At 43.2% G+C, this 18,423-nt stretch overlaps 1 protein-coding gene across 4 annotated transcripts; it reads right to left on the bottom strand.

Annotated features, from left to right (window-relative positions):
- Positions 1-1,871: 1,871 nt before the first annotated feature.
- bmpr1aa (bone morphogenetic protein receptor, type IAa) lies at positions 1,872-16,868 on the bottom strand. Of its 4 annotated transcripts, none has more exons than XM_029520466.1 (14): positions 16,679-16,868; positions 11,094-11,202; positions 10,212-10,267; positions 8,323-8,635; positions 5,829-5,991; positions 5,480-5,582; positions 5,231-5,330; positions 5,058-5,145; positions 4,771-4,906; positions 4,449-4,641; positions 3,837-4,134; positions 3,434-3,609; positions 2,280-2,410; positions 1,872-2,194 (listed from the first exon to the last, which is right to left on the bottom strand). In XM_029520466.1, the coding sequence occupies exons 4-14, from the start codon at positions 8,387-8,389 to the stop codon at positions 2,069-2,071; spliced, it is 1,581 nt and encodes a 526-aa protein (XP_029376326.1). In that variant the 5' UTR covers positions 8,390-8,635; positions 10,212-10,267; positions 11,094-11,202; positions 16,679-16,868; the 3' UTR covers positions 1,872-2,068. The 4 variants fall into 4 exon arrangements, with proteins under 4 accessions (XP_029376326.1, XP_029376325.1, XP_029376327.1 ...); XM_029520465.1 differs by having other exon boundaries at positions 10,212-10,270; XM_029520467.1 differs by lacking the exon at positions 10,212-10,267 and having other exon boundaries at positions 5,058-5,142.
- Between the last annotated feature and the right edge of the window lie 1,555 nt (positions 16,869-18,423).

Raw genomic sequence — 18,423 nt, forward strand, 5'->3', positions numbered from 1 at the left:
CTGTGTATAAACATCCTCTCCTGGGTTGGAAATGAACACCAGTCTTACCTGTTAAGTTGCTGTTTCTATCAACTTTTATCAACAAAAAATCTAAATTCTTCCTTTTTTAATGTAAATTTTAAAACATAACATTTTGTAAAACAATTATAAAATACACATAAGACCATATTGTGTGAAAGAGCTTTTCTTAAAGTGAGGATTATAACAGATGAAGATCTAAATTTTGCTTCAATTTCATTACTCATCTAGTCACATTTTTCCTTCTATTACAGTGGCCCAATAAAGTGGATACTCCTGTAGTATATAAATATTACTATTCTTCATGAATTTCAGTCAGTTTAAAAAGGGTTGTAAGAAAACTGAATTTGGACCGAATGATAAGCAGGAAAAAAATATAAACTGAAGGAAGCACACTAACAACCAGAGGAGTCGTTGACTGAAGGTGAGAAGAGACTGAGTTTGTGTACTAAAATAAGGTTATTTACTGAGAAATCGTTACATTGGACAGACTGAATACAGAGTTTTCATTTTCCTTGGTAAACTCATAAGGCACCAAACCGGATGCTATACAAAACAACAAACAAACATTTAAGATTTACATATTACAGATTATTCTATAGTGGAGTTTCTTGAATATTTATTACACAGAAAAACACTAAAGTTACTGTTTTTAAATAGCTACTGTGTGAACAGTAAGCATCATGGACAGACACACAGCCAACGTGCACATGATCCCATTGCTGTCAGCAGGAAAACCGACGCTTTTAATGGAACAGTTCAATGTTTCTGCAAAATCTTCTATTTCATTCAGTATAACAAATAATATGGTTAGCTTAGGCTGGCACAAAGAATGGAATTGGGTGGAAACTGTTAGCCTCACATCACCTAAAGAGAGTAATTTTTACATTTGTTTTCTAAACCATTATTATGAACTCCGCTGTCTTTGTGCCAAGCCAAGCTCAATCCCACCAACTTCCCAAATAATCTTAGTCAAAAACTATTTCATAATGAAATAAGAATATTTTCCTGAATTCACTTGATTTAAGAATGAAGACTGGGACTTGCATTTTGGAGTAAATGAAGGAAGTTACATTAAACAGTCCCCCGACGGTCGTGCACGTGTGTGCATTGTGCCTGTTCAGTGTCTTGTGGCCCACATGAGAGGGAAGAAGAGGCAGAAGTCTGGACCAATCAGGACAAAGATTGAGTAAGAGGAGCAGAAACCTCAGTGAGGAACTTCCTGTCACTGACACGAAAGAAATAAATAAAACAATCTGACCATCTCATGTAACAAGCTCCTTCCACATCGCATGACAGACAAGACAGTCAGTCAGACAGACAGAGAGAGACAGTTGGACAGACAGCCTGTCAGAGAGACAGACACAAAGACAGACAGGACGGTAGACATCTTTGCAGCAACTCCATCTTGTCCGGACTCCACTGCAGAGAAGTGTTGTGGTTTTGAATGATGCGAGGAGGCGTGGCTCCCACGGATCTACTTATTTACACATGATGTTCACATCTTATTAAAGTACCATATTTCTGTGATTATGACTCTACAGAGCAGATATTTTTAAATATGGCAGGAGAACTCAGTCCTGAAGAGAAAACAACAATTGGCATTTTTACTTTAACAGGAGGAGGAGGAGGAGGAAGGGTGGTGAGTTTTAAAGAGAACAAAGTTATTTCACAACAAGCATCAAGTGGCCCACCCCCTTTTTTCCTCCTCCTCCTCATTGTGTTTGGCTTTCACAGAAAGCGTCAAACTGGCTGCACAGATAGGAGGACGACGACGAATGCTCCATGTTTGAATCCAGCTGACGGACTGATGGAGGAGGAGGAGGAGGAAGAGGAGCAGCACAGTTCAGCCCTGAGATGGGTCCTTTTTTTATCGTTTTTTTTTTTTTTTTAATCTCCTTTCTTCCACTCCTCCTCCTCCTCCTCTTGGTGAAGGCAAGCCTGGAGAAGCCAGAGCCCTGACCTGGTCCTGTCTGGTCCAGTCCATTCCAGGTCAGGGTGAGCTCAGATGAAACTGGTGGGAATGGTGTAACAAGGATGAGGACTAACGTCAGATCTTGATGTCTTGGGACTCCACCATCTTGGCGAGTGTTTTCTTCACTCTGAGGATGGTGAGGCGGGAGGCAGGATTATGAGCCCAGCACTCTGACATCAGCTTCAGCATGGCGCGAAGGCACTGTGGAAACATAACACAGATAGAGATAAGACACGGCGTCTCCCACAGGGCTGAGCCGACAACTGGAAGGAAATGGAGCTCTCACCTCGTCACTGTTCCAGCGATTGGACACTGTGGGTCGAAGTCCTTTAACACAGACAATCTCCAGCATGTCCTCATAGGAGGGGTCAGAGGGCACCATGTCGTAGTATGGCAGCTGGTAGTCCTCCACAATCCCTGAGCAGAGATCAAGGAAGAGGTTTACCAGGGCTTCAACTTCAACTTCAGCCTCTAACTGTGTCAACTGTTACATATTAAAGATGAACTGTGTGATGTAACGACGCATTGCAATATAACAAAAAATGTATAAAAATGTGTGAGAATTCAAATAAGATGAGATGAAAAATTATTGTGATGCCTTTTACTCAGACTACTTAGACTACTACAGAGTTCATTTGCTTCATTTGCTTCAACATCAAACTTCAGTATCAGTTATTGGTTCAAGTGGAAGAAGGGAAATGGCAGAAGTTACAGGACATTTTTAACCCTAAAACAGGCATCACCAAAGGGCAGTCCGGACCAGGTGATGGTGGCATCCAGACCTGTGATCAATGCCTGATAAATAGTACAGGACATGTAATAACCCACATGGGGGGGGGGGTTTATACATGTGGAATTATAGGGTTTAGGAGCAGCTGATCAAGTTTATACAGCATGTCACTTAAATTGAGCCAAAGAGAGTGAGCAGACTGAAGAAGACGCTTGGTCGAAAGTGAGGAGAGTATGGAGGGACTTTTCATTTGATTAATAAGAACAAATTCATAGTCCTGTTTTCTAATATTTGTAAAGATTCTAATCTTTTGAATTGAAATGTATGCCAATGTTGTGTTAATAGTGTTGGGAAAGGAAGGGAGGTAGCATGATGAATGATAAACACTGTATGGTGTTGATTTTATTTGACAGACAGGGGTAAGTTCTGGGATACAATTTGGACATTATGAAGTTCATAGCTTTCCTCAGAAGAAATTTTTGTAATTTATGGACCCTGCCCTAAACTCGATATTTTTTTGTAGAGAGTCCTTTCAATTAAAATAAAACGAATCATTCAAATTATATTTGTCTGCAAAATCATTTGGCAAAAATAAAATTGTGAGAAAACTGTTCACCCAGTGTCTGACATCACATCAAATCATGACTTGAGTGTAACAAACTGCAAGACGATAAAGCTGAGTTTATGTAAAAGAGAAAGTGTGTGTGTACCTCCAGTGACACACCGTCGTGCCATCTCCCAGATAACAAGGCCGTAACTGTACATGTCAGCCATGATGTAGGCCTGGAAATGGTTTTTATTGAGACTTTCATCCAGGACCTCAGGGGCCATGTAGCGCCTCGTCCCCACCCGGGTGCTCAGAGGGACATCCACCTCATTAGTGTCACTACAGCAACAAAAGAGTACTGTCATTCAGACCATTAAATAATATTAGGAACAAGCACCATCAAACTTCTCAGACAGCAATTACCAGGTTTATCATCCTGAGGGTCAGACCTGTCATTAAAGGTGGATGTTATTCCAGTTGTTTACAGCCTCACTAATGAGTCCATAACACACGGGGGTCAAAGAACAAAGATCAACATTCAGTACGTCAAAACTTGATCAGCATACCTGTTGAACTTGACAGCAAGGCCAAGGTCAGCGATGCAGCAGGTGCCATTCTTCTTGATCAAGATGTTTTTGCTCTTTAGGTCACGGTGGGCGATTGCTGGTTTGCCCTGCGTACCATAGATCTCTGTGTGCAGGTGGCAGAGGCCGCAAGCGGCCGAGAAGGCCAATCGGAGGAGAGCCTGGGTGTCTAGCGTGGTTAGCTTCAGGTAGTCATACAGAGAGCCGTTCTCATGGTGGTCAGTGATGAGGAAGAGCTGGGTGAAGGCACCTGTGCCTTTAATGTCAGCTGCAATGAAGCCTAAGGGGGGAGGGAAGGAGTGATTGACAGGTGGGATGTAGGTGATGTAGCTGAAGCAATAGAAGAAGAATAATGTTGGCCCTACTGTTGATATCTGTTTCTAAAGCATTTCCTTTATCAACTCTGTTAGATGGCAGAAGAAGGGAGTCTGAGCATTTACTGTCTCTTTAAATCATCCAGCCAATTAACACACAATGTAAGGAACTGACTGGATTAACAATTTCAGGGGGGGAGGAGTGTCAGACATGGAGACAGATGTGAGCTGAAAGGCACTGTTCAGATATGGATCGGTCTGAATGAAAAGCATGACATACCCAAGATGTTCTCGTGTCTCATTAGCACTGTCTGGTATATCTCTGTTTCTCTGAACCAGCTCGCTTCCTCTCGGGTGAAGAAAACTTTGACGGCCACCTTCTCTCCCCTCCAGCGGCCCAGCCACACCTCACCATAACGGCCTTTACCAATCTGACGTACCATCTGGATCTGCTTGGCGATGGTTCGCTGAACCTGGAAGAGATTTAAGTTGGCAAGAGGCTTCACACTCTTCATTTTCTTAGCCAGATGTCATTTATTCAGAGACATGTAGGTCAAGAGGTCACAATTTTCTGTCTGTATCCTCTGTGTGTGTGTTCCTACCAGCAGGGGGAGGCCAGAGCCACTGCCAGAGCTCTGTGATTGGTGAATAAGATCTTTGAGGGATTCTCCAGCAGGGATGAAGACTTCCTGTTCCAAGTCTTTGTGATACCGCTGTCGCTCAGCCTGCCATTTATACCTGACACACACACAGATTTATATTCCTAACTTTAAAATAACACATTCATTGAATTGAACATGACAGCAGTAAACCTACTGAATATGAATAAACTGCCAGTTTGCATGACATCCTAGATTCAGGCCATGTGCCTCTTTACAGGCGATCTTACTTGTAATAGCAGACCACGGTGATACAGATCAGAGTGCAGCAGCACACCATCATGGAGATGAGGAAGGCCAGCCAGTGGGGGCTGCCTTCTGGAAACATCCAGGGAAGAAAAAAAGTGTGATTATGGTGGGCTGAGGGTCATCAGATAAATAACTGAATAAGGATCAAGGTTACCAGAAGGAGCCTGAGGGGGGAGGGTAGGTTGTAGGTCTCTGTTGCAGAAGTCAGTGTTGCAGCACTCAATTGTCCTCCTGGTCTGAGCTTTGGGAGAGTCCTTTAAATCAAAACATACAATAAATCAAACAACGGATGTCCTGTTTCTGGAGCAGATGTGAAAAGAAGTTGAGCCAGGAGGGTTAGAGCTTAACCATGACACTTAAGACATATTGCTTTGTGTGTGGCTGTTTGTCTGAGTTTGTGTACCTTGCACTGGAAGTGTGAGCCTTCATACTTCATACAGCCTGAGGTGAGGATGGCCTCTCCATGCTCGTCCTCCTCAATGATGGCGAAGCACTGACCATTGGTCCTGACACACACACACACACACACACACACACACACAGTCACTTTGATGAAAGAGACATTATTCCCAACTTCCTCTTTCACTCTATGTTCATGTTCACTCCTTTTTCACATCCACCAAATACAGATGCAGTCGGTCTTCCCTCTGAGGCTGTTTCAGCGTGGTTATGGTTAGATTGAGGCAGTCTTGCAGTCAGCCAAGTGACTGAGGTTGGGTTAGGGGTTAGTCTGTAGTCTCATCTCTACTCACTGGCAGGTGTTGTTCGTTGCGTCTTCAGGACAATGTCCGGAGCAGTAGCAGCTAAGGAATCGGGCTGCGTCCTCTGGTGCAATGGTTGAGTCATCATCAGGCCGTCGAGCCTCTTGTTTCACACCTGTCCCCTGCAGAACATGGTCTGGGTTCTGACCTGCAGCTGGAAGGAGATACACAAATTGACTATACACGCAAAAAAAATACATGAATGCATAAATCAATTGTCACCCACTATGTCAACAGCCGTTCAGTCAAAAGCTCTAATTGTCTGTTGCTTTATTTCTGACTATTATGAGGAAGAAGTAAATGAGGAATGGGGGTGTTCTAAGATTCTGCTCTGTCTGTCCATGTACATGTGTGCTTAATTGTATGGCAGTCAGAGCGGAGACTGAGGTCTGGCAAAGAGCATGCTGGGTAATGAGATTTGCAGAGTGCTCTTAAAGTGGCAGGGTCTCCTCGATCATCATCAGCAGCAGATCAGCTGTTAACCACCGTGGAACCCAAGAGGGCAAAGATCCCTCCCCTCTCCCTCCATGGAGACAGAGGATGGAGGCCAAGAAAGAAAGAACGAGTGAGAAGTGGGATTGTAAAGAGGGAGAACATCGTCTCCAGGTGAGAGCGCGAAGAGAAGATGAATGAAATAAAGACATTGGATCTGCTCCATTCTGTGTTTTCTTTCCAATAAATTATGTGACAATTCTAGACATCTGGGGGCTCCGTTTGGGGAGGTCTGACCACCTGGCTGTGAGTCTGAACCTCAACCTGACAACCTACAATGATTAGTCACTTTATCAATAGACTGAGAAAAATAATTAGCAGAAATGAATGCTGAATAACAAAGTCCATAGTAGTGTGTTGGGCACGGCTGCCTGCAGATTCACTCAGTATCAGTCCGGACTGAGGGTAAATGAGCTTTCCTTCACAGGATGCATCTCCTCAGGGACTCAAGGATATTTCCGGAGAACAATGGCTGTTTGGAGCATTTAGCGCCACTGACAGCTTGTACAGTGCCATACAGGAAATGGTAAATGTGCAGAGAGGAAGCAAGAGCAGCAGCAATCAGTTCAACAGCTTCCTGAAAGGAGAGTGGCGAGGATGGAGGAAATGGGACAGAGAAGAGACGAGATAGCAAAGAGGAGAGAGGAAATAGGACATAATGGAGATAGAAGGCAAGGCAGAAAATCAAAGAAAGACTGATCAGGACTCAACTGCTGGAGCTCAAATCTGGTCTTTCAGGGAGTCTCCTCGCCAACCTCCAGACCATAAATCCAGCAGCTACACACCATCACTCACCTGGTCATCCATCATCATGACAGCTCAACATCAGATAAAACCAGTCACCTGTCCCTCTTTTGTTCTGCACTTACCTCACCACCTCTACACGCAGATCATCATGGGAAAGAGCCGAAGACATTTATTCAAATCATTCAATTGGTCCATTAAATCCCACACAGCTGCTGTTCCCACCTCTTTATCACTGAAGCTTTTCATTACGCGTCTCAGCTTTTGTCACTTAATGTGATGTTCTTTGACATAAGGCACTTGTGTCTTGAGCAGAAGCTGTTTACTTATAGAAACTTTATTAAAGTTAGGGCGTGTGCGTCTGACACTTAAGTGTGACTCACTCAACTCAACTCCGCCCTGTCTTATCCTGCTGTGTGATTGGATTGTCAGAAGGTGACCTAACCTTATCACTTCATCTTCTATTTCAACCTTTTAGTGCACAACAAAGAAACCTGAGACCCTAACCCCAGATTGAAAACACAATCTTTTAACGCTGATAATGATTCCATCCCCTCCACTAAGATCAAATACACATTAAAACAGGTCATCCGGGTCATAATTCTCAGAGGGAGTTGAATATGTGGCAACATGACATAGTTGTAGAATGTTCTTTTAAGGCCAGTTGTCCCACATTCTACTATCCGAGAACGCACATGAGGTCAGCAAAATGTGACTCAATAACAGTGACATCATCTGTCTGAGTCTGAAGACTGGAATTCAACTGCATGTTGGGTTTGGTGTTAAATCAACTTGTGTCATTTGAATGGTTAGGGTTAACAACTATTAATTAATTTTGCCCTTAAGATTTAACGAGAGCTCAAGTATTTATTATTGATTGATATTGATTATTGGAACACAGTGAACAGATCCAGATCCTGCAATTCTGATCCAGAACCAGATATCGATCTGATAATTGGTCTCTGTGATAAACTGATCAGCAACTCCACTTTTGAACTACAAAAACACTACAGAGTAATGTGTCTTCACCTTTATACAATCTTTGTCAACAGCTTGGAGAGCTCATTAATCAGCAGCCTTAAGTTACATATTAATTAACACTGACAAGTTTTCCCTGAGTGTAACCAGACTCAGTTGGTTTGAATAAGACCTTACAGGACAAGGACTAGAAACTGAAATTTGAAAATACAGGACCAGGACCAGAGAATCACACTAATTTTTATAGGACCAGGGCCTGACACCATCTTACCTTCAACGTCAGGGGTCAGCAGGAGCACAGCAGCCATAAAAGCCAAACACAGCAGTAGACCTGCCATCCTGCAGCCGCGTTAGTGTGAGACCAGACCCGATCCCAGAATGTTCACGTTTTAGTCTGTGATTTTATGTTCAGCTGGTCTCCCTAGTCCTGATGAAACTCAATCCACAGGAACCAGAGTATGTCTAAGGGGCCTCGGGGAGCAGGGTGATCAACTGGAGGGCAGACAGAAGGGATGGGGTTCTGGTTCTGGTGATATCACAATATCAGGTCCTCCGGTGTCTCACTGGGTCTGACAGTCCAGAACCTAGAGGAAGAGATAGAGGTTAAAATCTAGTGAAGGCCATCACGCTGGTACCATCCTGCTCTTAACCCAGATCTCATCATTGGCCCCAACACAAATAGACCCCTGTTCCTGATCCACTGCACAACACAGGGGATTCGTCTAAACCACTGTTTAGACTAAACACTGTTGTTACACCAGTATGTCTTTTCAGCAGCACACACTTTCCTGAGTGTGTGTTTCAGTATTAAGGGACTGGGAAAATCTTCACCTTGCTCCATTTAGAGACCACAACAACAACGGCCGCAGCAGCAGATAAGACAGAACGACTCATCCAGGGCAAGACCAGGCAGGTTCAGGAAGGAGCCTTATCATAGGAAGCTCCCTCCTCTTTCCTCCTCCACCCTTCCTAAATCACCCAACACATGCACTTCCCTTTAAAAACACAACAAATACACATATATGTTTACCATTTTCCGCATCTGTGAGAACCAGTCAACAAAAACCTAACCCTCATCCTCCTAACTTGGAATAACTCAAGGTGATGTCTTCGTGTTTTAGTGTCTGACCTGCGTCATAAGACTGATGAGGACCTGATGGACTGATGATGGGCTGATATAGGGCTGACAAGTACTGATTACCACCTAAGGAGGATCGATGAGGGCCTCCTTCTATCATTTCACCCCCCCACCTCTCAGCCCCTCCCTCCATCTTGGCCCAAGTCCCGGTCCCCTCCAGGGGCCCCTCCTTGCAGGTGGGCCTCTGGGTGCAGCCTCCCTCTCAGGGCCTGGGAGACTGCAGCCTAGACTCTCTGGCTCCACAGTCATTGTCTGCTCCATTGCTCTGTGCCTCAACCTGGATTAGCATAAGAATACCCAGAATTCCCTGAGCTACTGTGAACGGAGCTGCAGGCCTCTTCCTCTGGTTTATCTTCCTCATCTTCATCAACATCCCCACATTTGTTTCAAATGTTTTTCCTCCACAGTTCAATGACACGGTCAGAACGACTGAACGAAGAACTGAATGTCTGTTCAATTAGGCCAGGCCACCAGATACTAGGTAGATACTATTAGGTCACCTGTTTCATTTACAGCTGCTGAACAAACCTCAAGCCTGTTCCCCATCAATTTACTCATCAATACAGAAATTGATTAGAAACACTTATCTGAATCCGAAACCTGTTTCACTCTGACATTTAAAGAGTGACCCTAACCCTAACCCTAAGGGTGAACATCAAAATAAGTTTAATATCATCATTGATTTCATTTACACTGGTTTAGTCCAGTGACCTCAGAGGGAATTGAACTCCCAAGCTTGGCAGGATGTGAGCACACACTCAGGCTCATGTTTTTTGTGTGTAAGGCAAAGTGTACAGCAGTGTAATGTAATTAAGGGCCAGCAGAAGATGTGCAGACTGTATGATTGCGTTACAGCAGCAGATTCAGCATCAGGGTGTACATCCCAAATGTGACGTCATGACAATCAGAATCAGCTGTTTACATCATCAGTAGCTGAAGATGAACATGACTCTCTCTCAAACTCCCTCTCTCTGACTGCGTGTGTCCTAATCAACCCTGGTCACAAATTAGTCTGTTTTTACCTCATCACCATGGAAACGTGTCCATCCATCACAGACACACTGTCGCCTCTGTCTTCCTGCTGAGTCATAAAACAAATGCAGCCAGATCATAAAATAGCATCACCATCATAAATCTCTGAGAGGAGCAAACAGTGGAGAAGGAGGAGGAAGAGTTCACCCTTTTAAACCAGTTAGCTGCCCCTGCCAGGAACATCACTCACACTCACACACAGAAACACACGTGCGCATGCACGCACATGCACAGACGTCAGTCTGATATGGTCCAGGCTGCAGTGAGAAAGCGCAGCGTGCTGGGTGGGCGGGGGTGGGGCTGCAGGGGCGGCGCTACACAGGGACATATGGGAGTGATTTTGCTGCAGACGGCTGTTAGGTCTGAAACAAAGGCAGCAGTTGACCTCGTCCAAAAAAATTTTTATGGAGAACCCAAGTTCACAGCTGAGAGACCAGGTCTCAAATCTAATTAACAATTAATAACTTCAGACCCTAAGAACATTAATCAACGATAAACTTTTCTTTAAACTTTAGATTTAAATTAAACAAAGGTGAATTTTGCAAAACAAATTTGATAGTAAAACTTATAAATTAACTAATCCGGTAAATAAGGCTGAAAATGACACTCTCACTCTCACAAGCTGTGTAATCAGGTCTTCCTGCCATGAATCAAACTAGATGACAACTCAAATGATCCCACTAAAAGCCAAAAAGGCTCCATTGGGCAGCAATGCATTCAGCTCCAGAGTTAAAGGTTAATGTGCTCAAAGAACTGGAGGAGGAGGGGTAGGTTTGGGGGGTGAATAATCAAGTTTTGATTGACACCTGTGGTACCATCAGTGGTCATCACAAGAGTGAGGTCAATCTGTGTGTGTGAGCGTGTTATCTTACCTGACTTTTGGCTCCATGGTAGAACAATGTGTGTGTCAGCGCACAGCTCCATGGGAAATGTAGAAGTAGAGGAAGCTGGTCACTTTAGACCAATGTCATTTGCACGAATCTGAGAAAGAAGAGAAGCTTTTGTAATATAAATAATCATACAGAAGGGTTAGGGTTAGTGATGACAGATAGAAACTGCTGTGCCGAACAACCTGAAGCTATGAGGACACACACTGAGAAAAAGCAGAGAAACCGGTCCCCACAGGTATGAGTCTGATACATATATAAACAGAGCAGCAGAGTCCTACATATAATGAGGGGAATATTTTCTTCTTGTTTTTGATCTAATAACAGCATCGTGTTGCCAGAAAACATCTGAAAATTTGCATAATTTTGCAGTTTTCCTGACAGGACCTCACAGAGAACAGTCCCTGCAGCCTGTGTAAGACGCCTAGGGTACACAACAGGTTGGATGGAGAAGCAGAAGTCTTGCATTGCGATCTTGATGGCAGTGGCTAAAGCTACCAGTTTTTACAAAACCAACAGTGGAAGAGAAGAAGAGGAGGATGCATGTAAAGGCTGGCAACACAGTCTAATACCATCAGTCCAGCAGCAGCAAGAACTAATTCAAATGGAATACCAGAAATGAGGTGGGGAGGCGTCTATGCTGTATTCACAGTACTCTGGGTGGAGAAGGAAAACTCAGTGATGGGTTTGTGTACTGCCTGGTCTGATATTTCCTCTGGCTCCAGTCTGCAGGGCTGTTAAGACTACAAAACCACTTACTGCAAAAGTCCATCGTGGTCTAAAAACCTCATCCCCTTAAAAGCACCAGTCAACACAGACAGACCCTGATTAACAGAGACACCTTGGGTATAACACATCTACATGTGTAATTAATCTTACAAACTGTTCTGTTTACAATGAGTAACATGGGCAGAACAATGATTTGAGACATCACTGTTGTTCCAACAACATCCAGCTGCCAGCTGTCTGGGCATCTATAACTGGATTAAGAGAAAACTGAGAGAATTTTCCAACTTGGCAGCTGAGAGCGAATATACACGGATCGACTGATCAACAGCTGAACAGTCAGAAAATCAGCTCCAAGATTAAAAGGACCTCTGCGCATCATCACTCTCTGTTTGAGGTGATCTGACAGGAGGGGTCAGGCTCGTAGGGTCAGGAGGATTACTGATTGAAGAGGGCAACTCCTCGAAGGAAAAATGAAGAACTGTACCTCAGGACATCTTCGAAGGGATCATCTCTTGACTGGTTCCAGGTTCAGGTTCAATGTTCCTAATAATTTGGAATGTTACCTACACTCAGCTTTTGCAGATAAGGAGACAAGTATCGTTAGCTAAAATGAGCTTATGATGTTTGCACACTTGAAGAGCGTCACCCTCCTTGCTGCTGTCATGTGACCACACGAAATCACACACACAACCTAATCATCTCATTTCATGAGCAAGTCAAAGAGGACAGCGCTCAACCCCACTTCCTGTTTGAATCATAGATGCTTTCTGTCCGTGAGCGCCTGAATTATTCATATGGACAGGCGGCTTGTATTTAAAGCAGAGATCAATACCATTAATGGAGAACAGGAGCCACTGGACAACTTGGAGGCTGCTTTGACCTTCAGGTAAGCAGAACAAAAACTGAGCCATGTCCAACAGGAGCTACAAAGAAAATATTGAGCAGCGGTTCAAAAACTGACAGGTCAAACTTCTACAACTACTACACATGTAGTATTTGTTCAATGAATCTACATTAACAAATCAATTCATCTGATTAACTGTTGAGTAATGTTGAAACAGGTTAAGCTAATGGAATTGTCACAGAGTAGAATCATTAAATCAGCTGAATGATTATTCAATCATCTCAATAACAATACTGATAATACTACTACCGCTCTTGCTAGTAGTTCTACTAATATTCAGTACTAGCAGCAATACTAATGACACAACCACCACGTATATTGTTTAGGCTGACAGAGAGCAAGAGACTGGAAGGCCACAATCAGCTTCCAGACCAGGTCAGGTCACATGACTCTGCAGCAGACCTTGGTATTTATTGGCTCTGATCATTGATGAAAACACGCCCTTCTCCCTCTGAAACCACACACACACACACACACACACACACACACACACACACACACACACACACACACACACACACACACACACACACACACACACACACACACACACACACACACGTCCAGGTGCTGTGAGAGCAAAGACACTGTGGCTCCACCTTCCTCTGAGTTAAACACTATCACTGATCCCAATATCTCACACAGACTCAAGAGAGTAGAGGCCACACATTCATCAGTTAGGACAGCGACTAACTGAGTGTGTAATGACATCACTCCTTTAAGTTGTTAGTCCTCAATCTCAACAGAAAGATGATGAAAAAGAGGTCAGTCAGCTTCCTCATTTCAAACATGCTAGACAGATTTCTGATCCAGGACTGGCTCAGGAATCTGCAGCAGTTCCACCTTTCCCACACATCCAGGACTACAAAAACATGGTGGTGGACATAAAATATCTGCAGGGATGGAGGGGGTGGAGGAGGTGAAGAATCATCCCTCTGTGTTCAGCTCCCATTTACTGCCTTTATTTATCAGCTGTGCTGCTGCAGAGAGGGTGGACGTATGGCGGAGGAGGAGGGGGTGGGGGAGAGAAGGGGAAGAGAGGGGTGGATTGCATGTTTTCCTCTCTGGCTCAGCCACTCTGTCTCCAGGCAGCTGGGGGAGAAGGAGGGGGGCAGACATAGGAGAGTGCTGGAGATGTGAAACCTGATCTCTTTCCCTTCTTCCCTCCTCCTTACCTCCCTCCTCCACTGCCACCTCGCCAGAGAGCCAGGAGACTCTGAGTAATCTGATCCCAGTTCCAGGACTGGAAACACACTCCAAGACAGGGAGAGGTGGAGGAGGGAAGAAAAGACGCTAAGGGGAAGAAAGGGAGAGGGGGATAGAAATAGAGCAGAGGAAAGAGAGAGATCCCAGAGCTCAGACTCCAGGACTGGAAACACTCCCTAGGGAGGGAAAACCGAGAGGAGGTAGAGGGGGGAGGGCAGGAAAGAAAATAAGTGAAAGAAAAAGAAAAATCTGATCTTTGACTAAACCATCTTCTATAATGAATTATCTGTTTTAAATCTGGAGTAAAAACAGACTATTTTATCACTGAACAGACACATAGAGCTTGAGGGGAAACTTGATTTTAACTTCTGATCCAGACTCAGGATCAGGTTCAGAATGTCCAGAAATCTCCATCCTCACCTCCTTCATGAATGCTGTTCCTCTCCAGGTTTCTCTTAGCTGCTCTGAATTTCCCTGGAATCCCAGCTGATAGGAGACCTGCTTCTGTATAATTACGGCCTGGACAACACAAAACTGACCTCATGTCTGTAAAATACTATCAACTAAAAAGTGAACTTTGACCTCAAGTGAAAGGAATGTAAAAACCAAGAGCAGTGGCTCCGCCTCCACCATCTACAAACAGAGCCGGGGTGAAGATGTGGATCTTTGACTGACAGGTCATTTAATGTATGGACTAAAAGAACAAGAACTGAACTGATGACTCATATCTTTGTCTGTTCATATCAAAGTTTATAAAGAAACAAAATACTGGACTGACACCAAAGAATTCTCAGCTGTTTGAGTGAATTTGTCAAATTATTGATAATTCTTCACAAATAAACTTCTCGATCTATGACAACATGAAACTGCAGCATCTTCTCATGTCTGAGAGCTGAATGATGTCATTTCAAATTTACGGTCTTTGGAAGGATGACGAGATGTTTGAATAGACTGATCAGCTGACAGAAAACTCTTTAGGATTCTCACTATCAGTTATTGATTAGTCAAAAACAAAGCCAGAAGACATGGGTTTAACCTCAGTCAGCAGCACTACAACAACACTGCCCACTGACTGAAAACAACAACAAAAGTAAAATACCATTGAATCTAACATAACATAGAGATACCCTAAACTGAACCAAGGTCAACCTGTGAACTTGGGGGTCATGTTAGAAACTACAGTTAGCATAGCCTACAAAAAGCTGAGCCTACCACTCCAACAATGGTAGGCAGTCAATTCAAAGATATGCTCCCAAACAAGATCCTGCACAAGTGTAGTGTCTCGTATGTCTGCATGCTGTCAGTGGCTCAGGTGCTGCGCTGGCCATGATAAGTTCAAATTTAGTTACTTAACTATTCTATTTAGTACTCACACCCATTTTATCATACATACATCTGGTGATTTCTTTGTAAAAAACTGTGAATAGTAACTCATTTCAAAGGTGATACCTGGACAACAGCCTTTGGCACATTAATTAAAATTTTTTAAATTATATAAACATAAAAACAAAAGCAGCAAATCTTCACAACTGAGGAGCTACACCAGGTGTGGGCAATTACTTTCAATCAAGCGTACTGGCACCACGCAAGCATTTCAAAAATAATAGCCGATTTCGATTATTTTACTTGTATATTTAACCCAGATGATCGTTAAAGGGTGAGCCTTTGCCTTATGAGGCTAATCTTTAGCGTCATAAGTAAAACAGTACAGTTTTAACTCGACGTCATGGGCCAGAAGTAGCGATTGTGCGGGCCACACATCTGAGCTATCCTTTAACACTAATGAGAAATATTCCATTCATAAACCAATGAGCAATTCTTAACTGCACTAGATTGTATTTTAATAGATGTTCGTCTGTTAATGAAGTATAACAATCATTAATTAAATAGGATGACAAGTTAAGTGCAGGTTCCTTCACCACCGGTCAACAGGTTGAGGTTAGTTGGTTTAGTTCAAATACCTGAGCTCAGATCAGTTGGTGGAATTTTGTTATCTTAGGTGTGCTAGTTAGTGTCAGTTGGTTGAAGTTTGTTATCTCCGGTCTGTTTAACTTAGTTAGCTGAGGTTTGTTGGTTAATTTGATTACAAACCAACACTGGGTGAACTGGGCTCATGATAAACTCCCTATACCTGCACAGAAACACAATCTGAAGTGTGAACATGAAGTTGTCTTCGGGGATCGATTGGAGGTTTGATTTCTGATTATTGATCAGAAAGCTAAACGGGTTAACTGCGCTGCTCCGCAACGACCAGCAGCAGTTAGCTATCTGAGGAATGTGGCTAACAAACACTGAACAGAAAATCTGTCCAAACTGCTGAAAATATCCCAGGAAACTGCCCCAGGAGGCCCGGGGGGCAGTGAGACTGAGATATTTAGACTAAAACCGACTAAAACCGACAAACTTCGCGCAGCAGCGAAGCTGAAACAAACTTTTCCACGACAGCAGCCAGAAGGTCGTGTCTATTCTCTGGCCCCAACGGACACACAAATCTGTTCACCGTGTTCTCGACAGGTTGGGTTGATTTGTGTTCAGGAACCAAACACACACTGCTGCCTAAGATAAACACACACAACCTGATTTAAGAATAGACAAACAGCCAGGATAGAACCTCAACGTCAATTTTCAAATCGTAAACACGAACAATTGCGTTCGGTCCAGCATTTAGACGCAGCCCGAAAGTCGTCCCCCGTAGGCAGGGAGCGAAGTTTAGGGATCGATCCGGATTTACCTGCTCCTTCCTCTGGCTTCGCTTTTTGCCGGGACCCGGTCTTTTCTCGGCGCTACTTCATCGCAGTGCTCCGGTCACATTCCTCCGGTGTGTGCCGGGATCCAGAGGCTGATTAGCGGGGTTTCGGTCGGTTGGCGGAGCTCCGCTCGGTGGTTCGGCTGATGGAGGATCAGAGATCGTCTGTCGGACAGACGGATCACTCTGCGGCTCAGAGGCGGACCACACAGCTACGTCCTGAGGACACTTCCAGCTGGCTGTTTGGTTTTCTGACAATAAAATTAGCCGCAAACTCAATGACTTCGTGTTTGGAACTACTGTCATCTATTTTTGATTTATTTTGACTTCTGTTTGTTTGGGTTTTTTTTTGTTTGTTTGTTTTTTTTTTGTTGTTTTTTTTTTACATTTATACTTAATACGCAAACACTGTTCTTTTCCTGCTCTGCCTTCATTTACAAACTGCTACAATCAAACTGCCAAACAGAAAGTGCAATTTAGTATTTTATAGTATATGAATGTCATTGGCTTTTCTGCTGTTAGTTTTCAGGTTCCACCTGCTGTTGGAAAAGGGAAGTCCGAGGTTTCTGTCACATGGATTAGGATTAAGGTTTCCTGCCACGAAGTTTAAGAATGAAGCCAACGGTATTTTCTTTGAAAGGCTGGAATAAAAAAAAAATTGTTGTGTTCTTTTCTGAATCCCGACCAACTCCAATCAAAGATACACCACATGTAGCATCATGACTGTTTGCTGCAGTATATTTTGAATGCAGGCTTTTTCCTGTTGTTTCTTCACCGGGTCTGTGCCTGGATTATTTTATCAGCTTTCAAATCCTGAGTTAAAGTTTGTTTACATGGTTTATGTCCATTTACATGACAATTTAGTAGAGTCCATGATGAAGAGGGTGCGATGATGAAGGTTATGAAGAACTTAGGCTAGTCTCTGTCCTGATGCTGCATAGCCTCAGGCCTGTAATTAGGGTGCTCTCTTTTCAGACAATGATGGTTTTCATTAAACCATTTCTAAAATAACTGAGCAAACTAGCTGTGGCTGAGTGATGCAGGTGAAAGGTCAAATTATTTTGTCAAAAAAAAAAATCTAATCTCTTATTGTGCTGATTGTGAACAGTTTAAAGCCAAAATTAAACTCATCTGTTGAAGGACCCGTTATGGGGCATAAAGTTAAACCATGAAAAATGGCGTCCCCTACAAACCCATGAAGGTCTGAGAAGAATTGGCCACATGGGGACGCTAAACTTAAAGCAAGACAGCGAATTTGAAAAAGGTCAGCCTCTCACAGCATTGGATTTATTAGAAATTTGACTCAGGGATCCAGTTCAATGAGCTCTACATAAACAAAAAGAACTTAAAAATCAGAACGGTTTTCTCAGGAATTTGGGGAGTCATAAACAAACAACTGAAAATTGTTGAAATTACTAGAAAAGTTGGGTTTCCCACCAAAACACTCAAAAACTGAGTTGGTGAATGTGGCTACAATATTTGTGTTTGATTTGTATTTGTGGTTTTTATGAACAAAAACACTCAGTATAATTTCATATCTCCTTTCAGTCAGCCAGTCAGAAGAGAGGATCTGATTCTACAATTGACTCACAGTATTGATATTAAAAAATGGGAAATACTATAATTATAAATTAAATGAATGGCAATTTTAGAACATGTGTTTTTTTCATTATTATTGATTTCTGATTTAATCTTAAATTTTTGGTGTTTCCTGTCATTTTTTTGAGGAA

This window comes from Echeneis naucrates, chromosome 15 (genome assembly GCF_900963305.1).
Source record: "Echeneis naucrates chromosome 15, fEcheNa1.1, whole genome shotgun sequence".
Taxonomy (NCBI): Eukaryota; Metazoa; Chordata; class Actinopteri; order Carangiformes; family Echeneidae; genus Echeneis; species Echeneis naucrates.

Excerpts from the sequence above, each read along its gene's own strand:
- bmpr1aa (XM_029520464.1), bottom strand. The coding sequence starts at position 8,389 with ATGGCAGGTCTACTGCTGTGTTTGGCTTTTATGGCTGCTGTGCTCCTG. Across the intron at positions 5,146-5,230 it reads CCCCCCTCAGGCTCCTTCTG|AAGGCAGCCCCCACTGGCTG; the intron begins GTAACCTTGATC and ends GGATGTTTCCAG. Across the intron at positions 4,907-5,057 it reads ACCGTGGTCTGCTATTACAA|GTATAAATGGCAGGCTGAGC; the intron begins GTAAGATCGCCT and ends TGTGTGTGTCAG.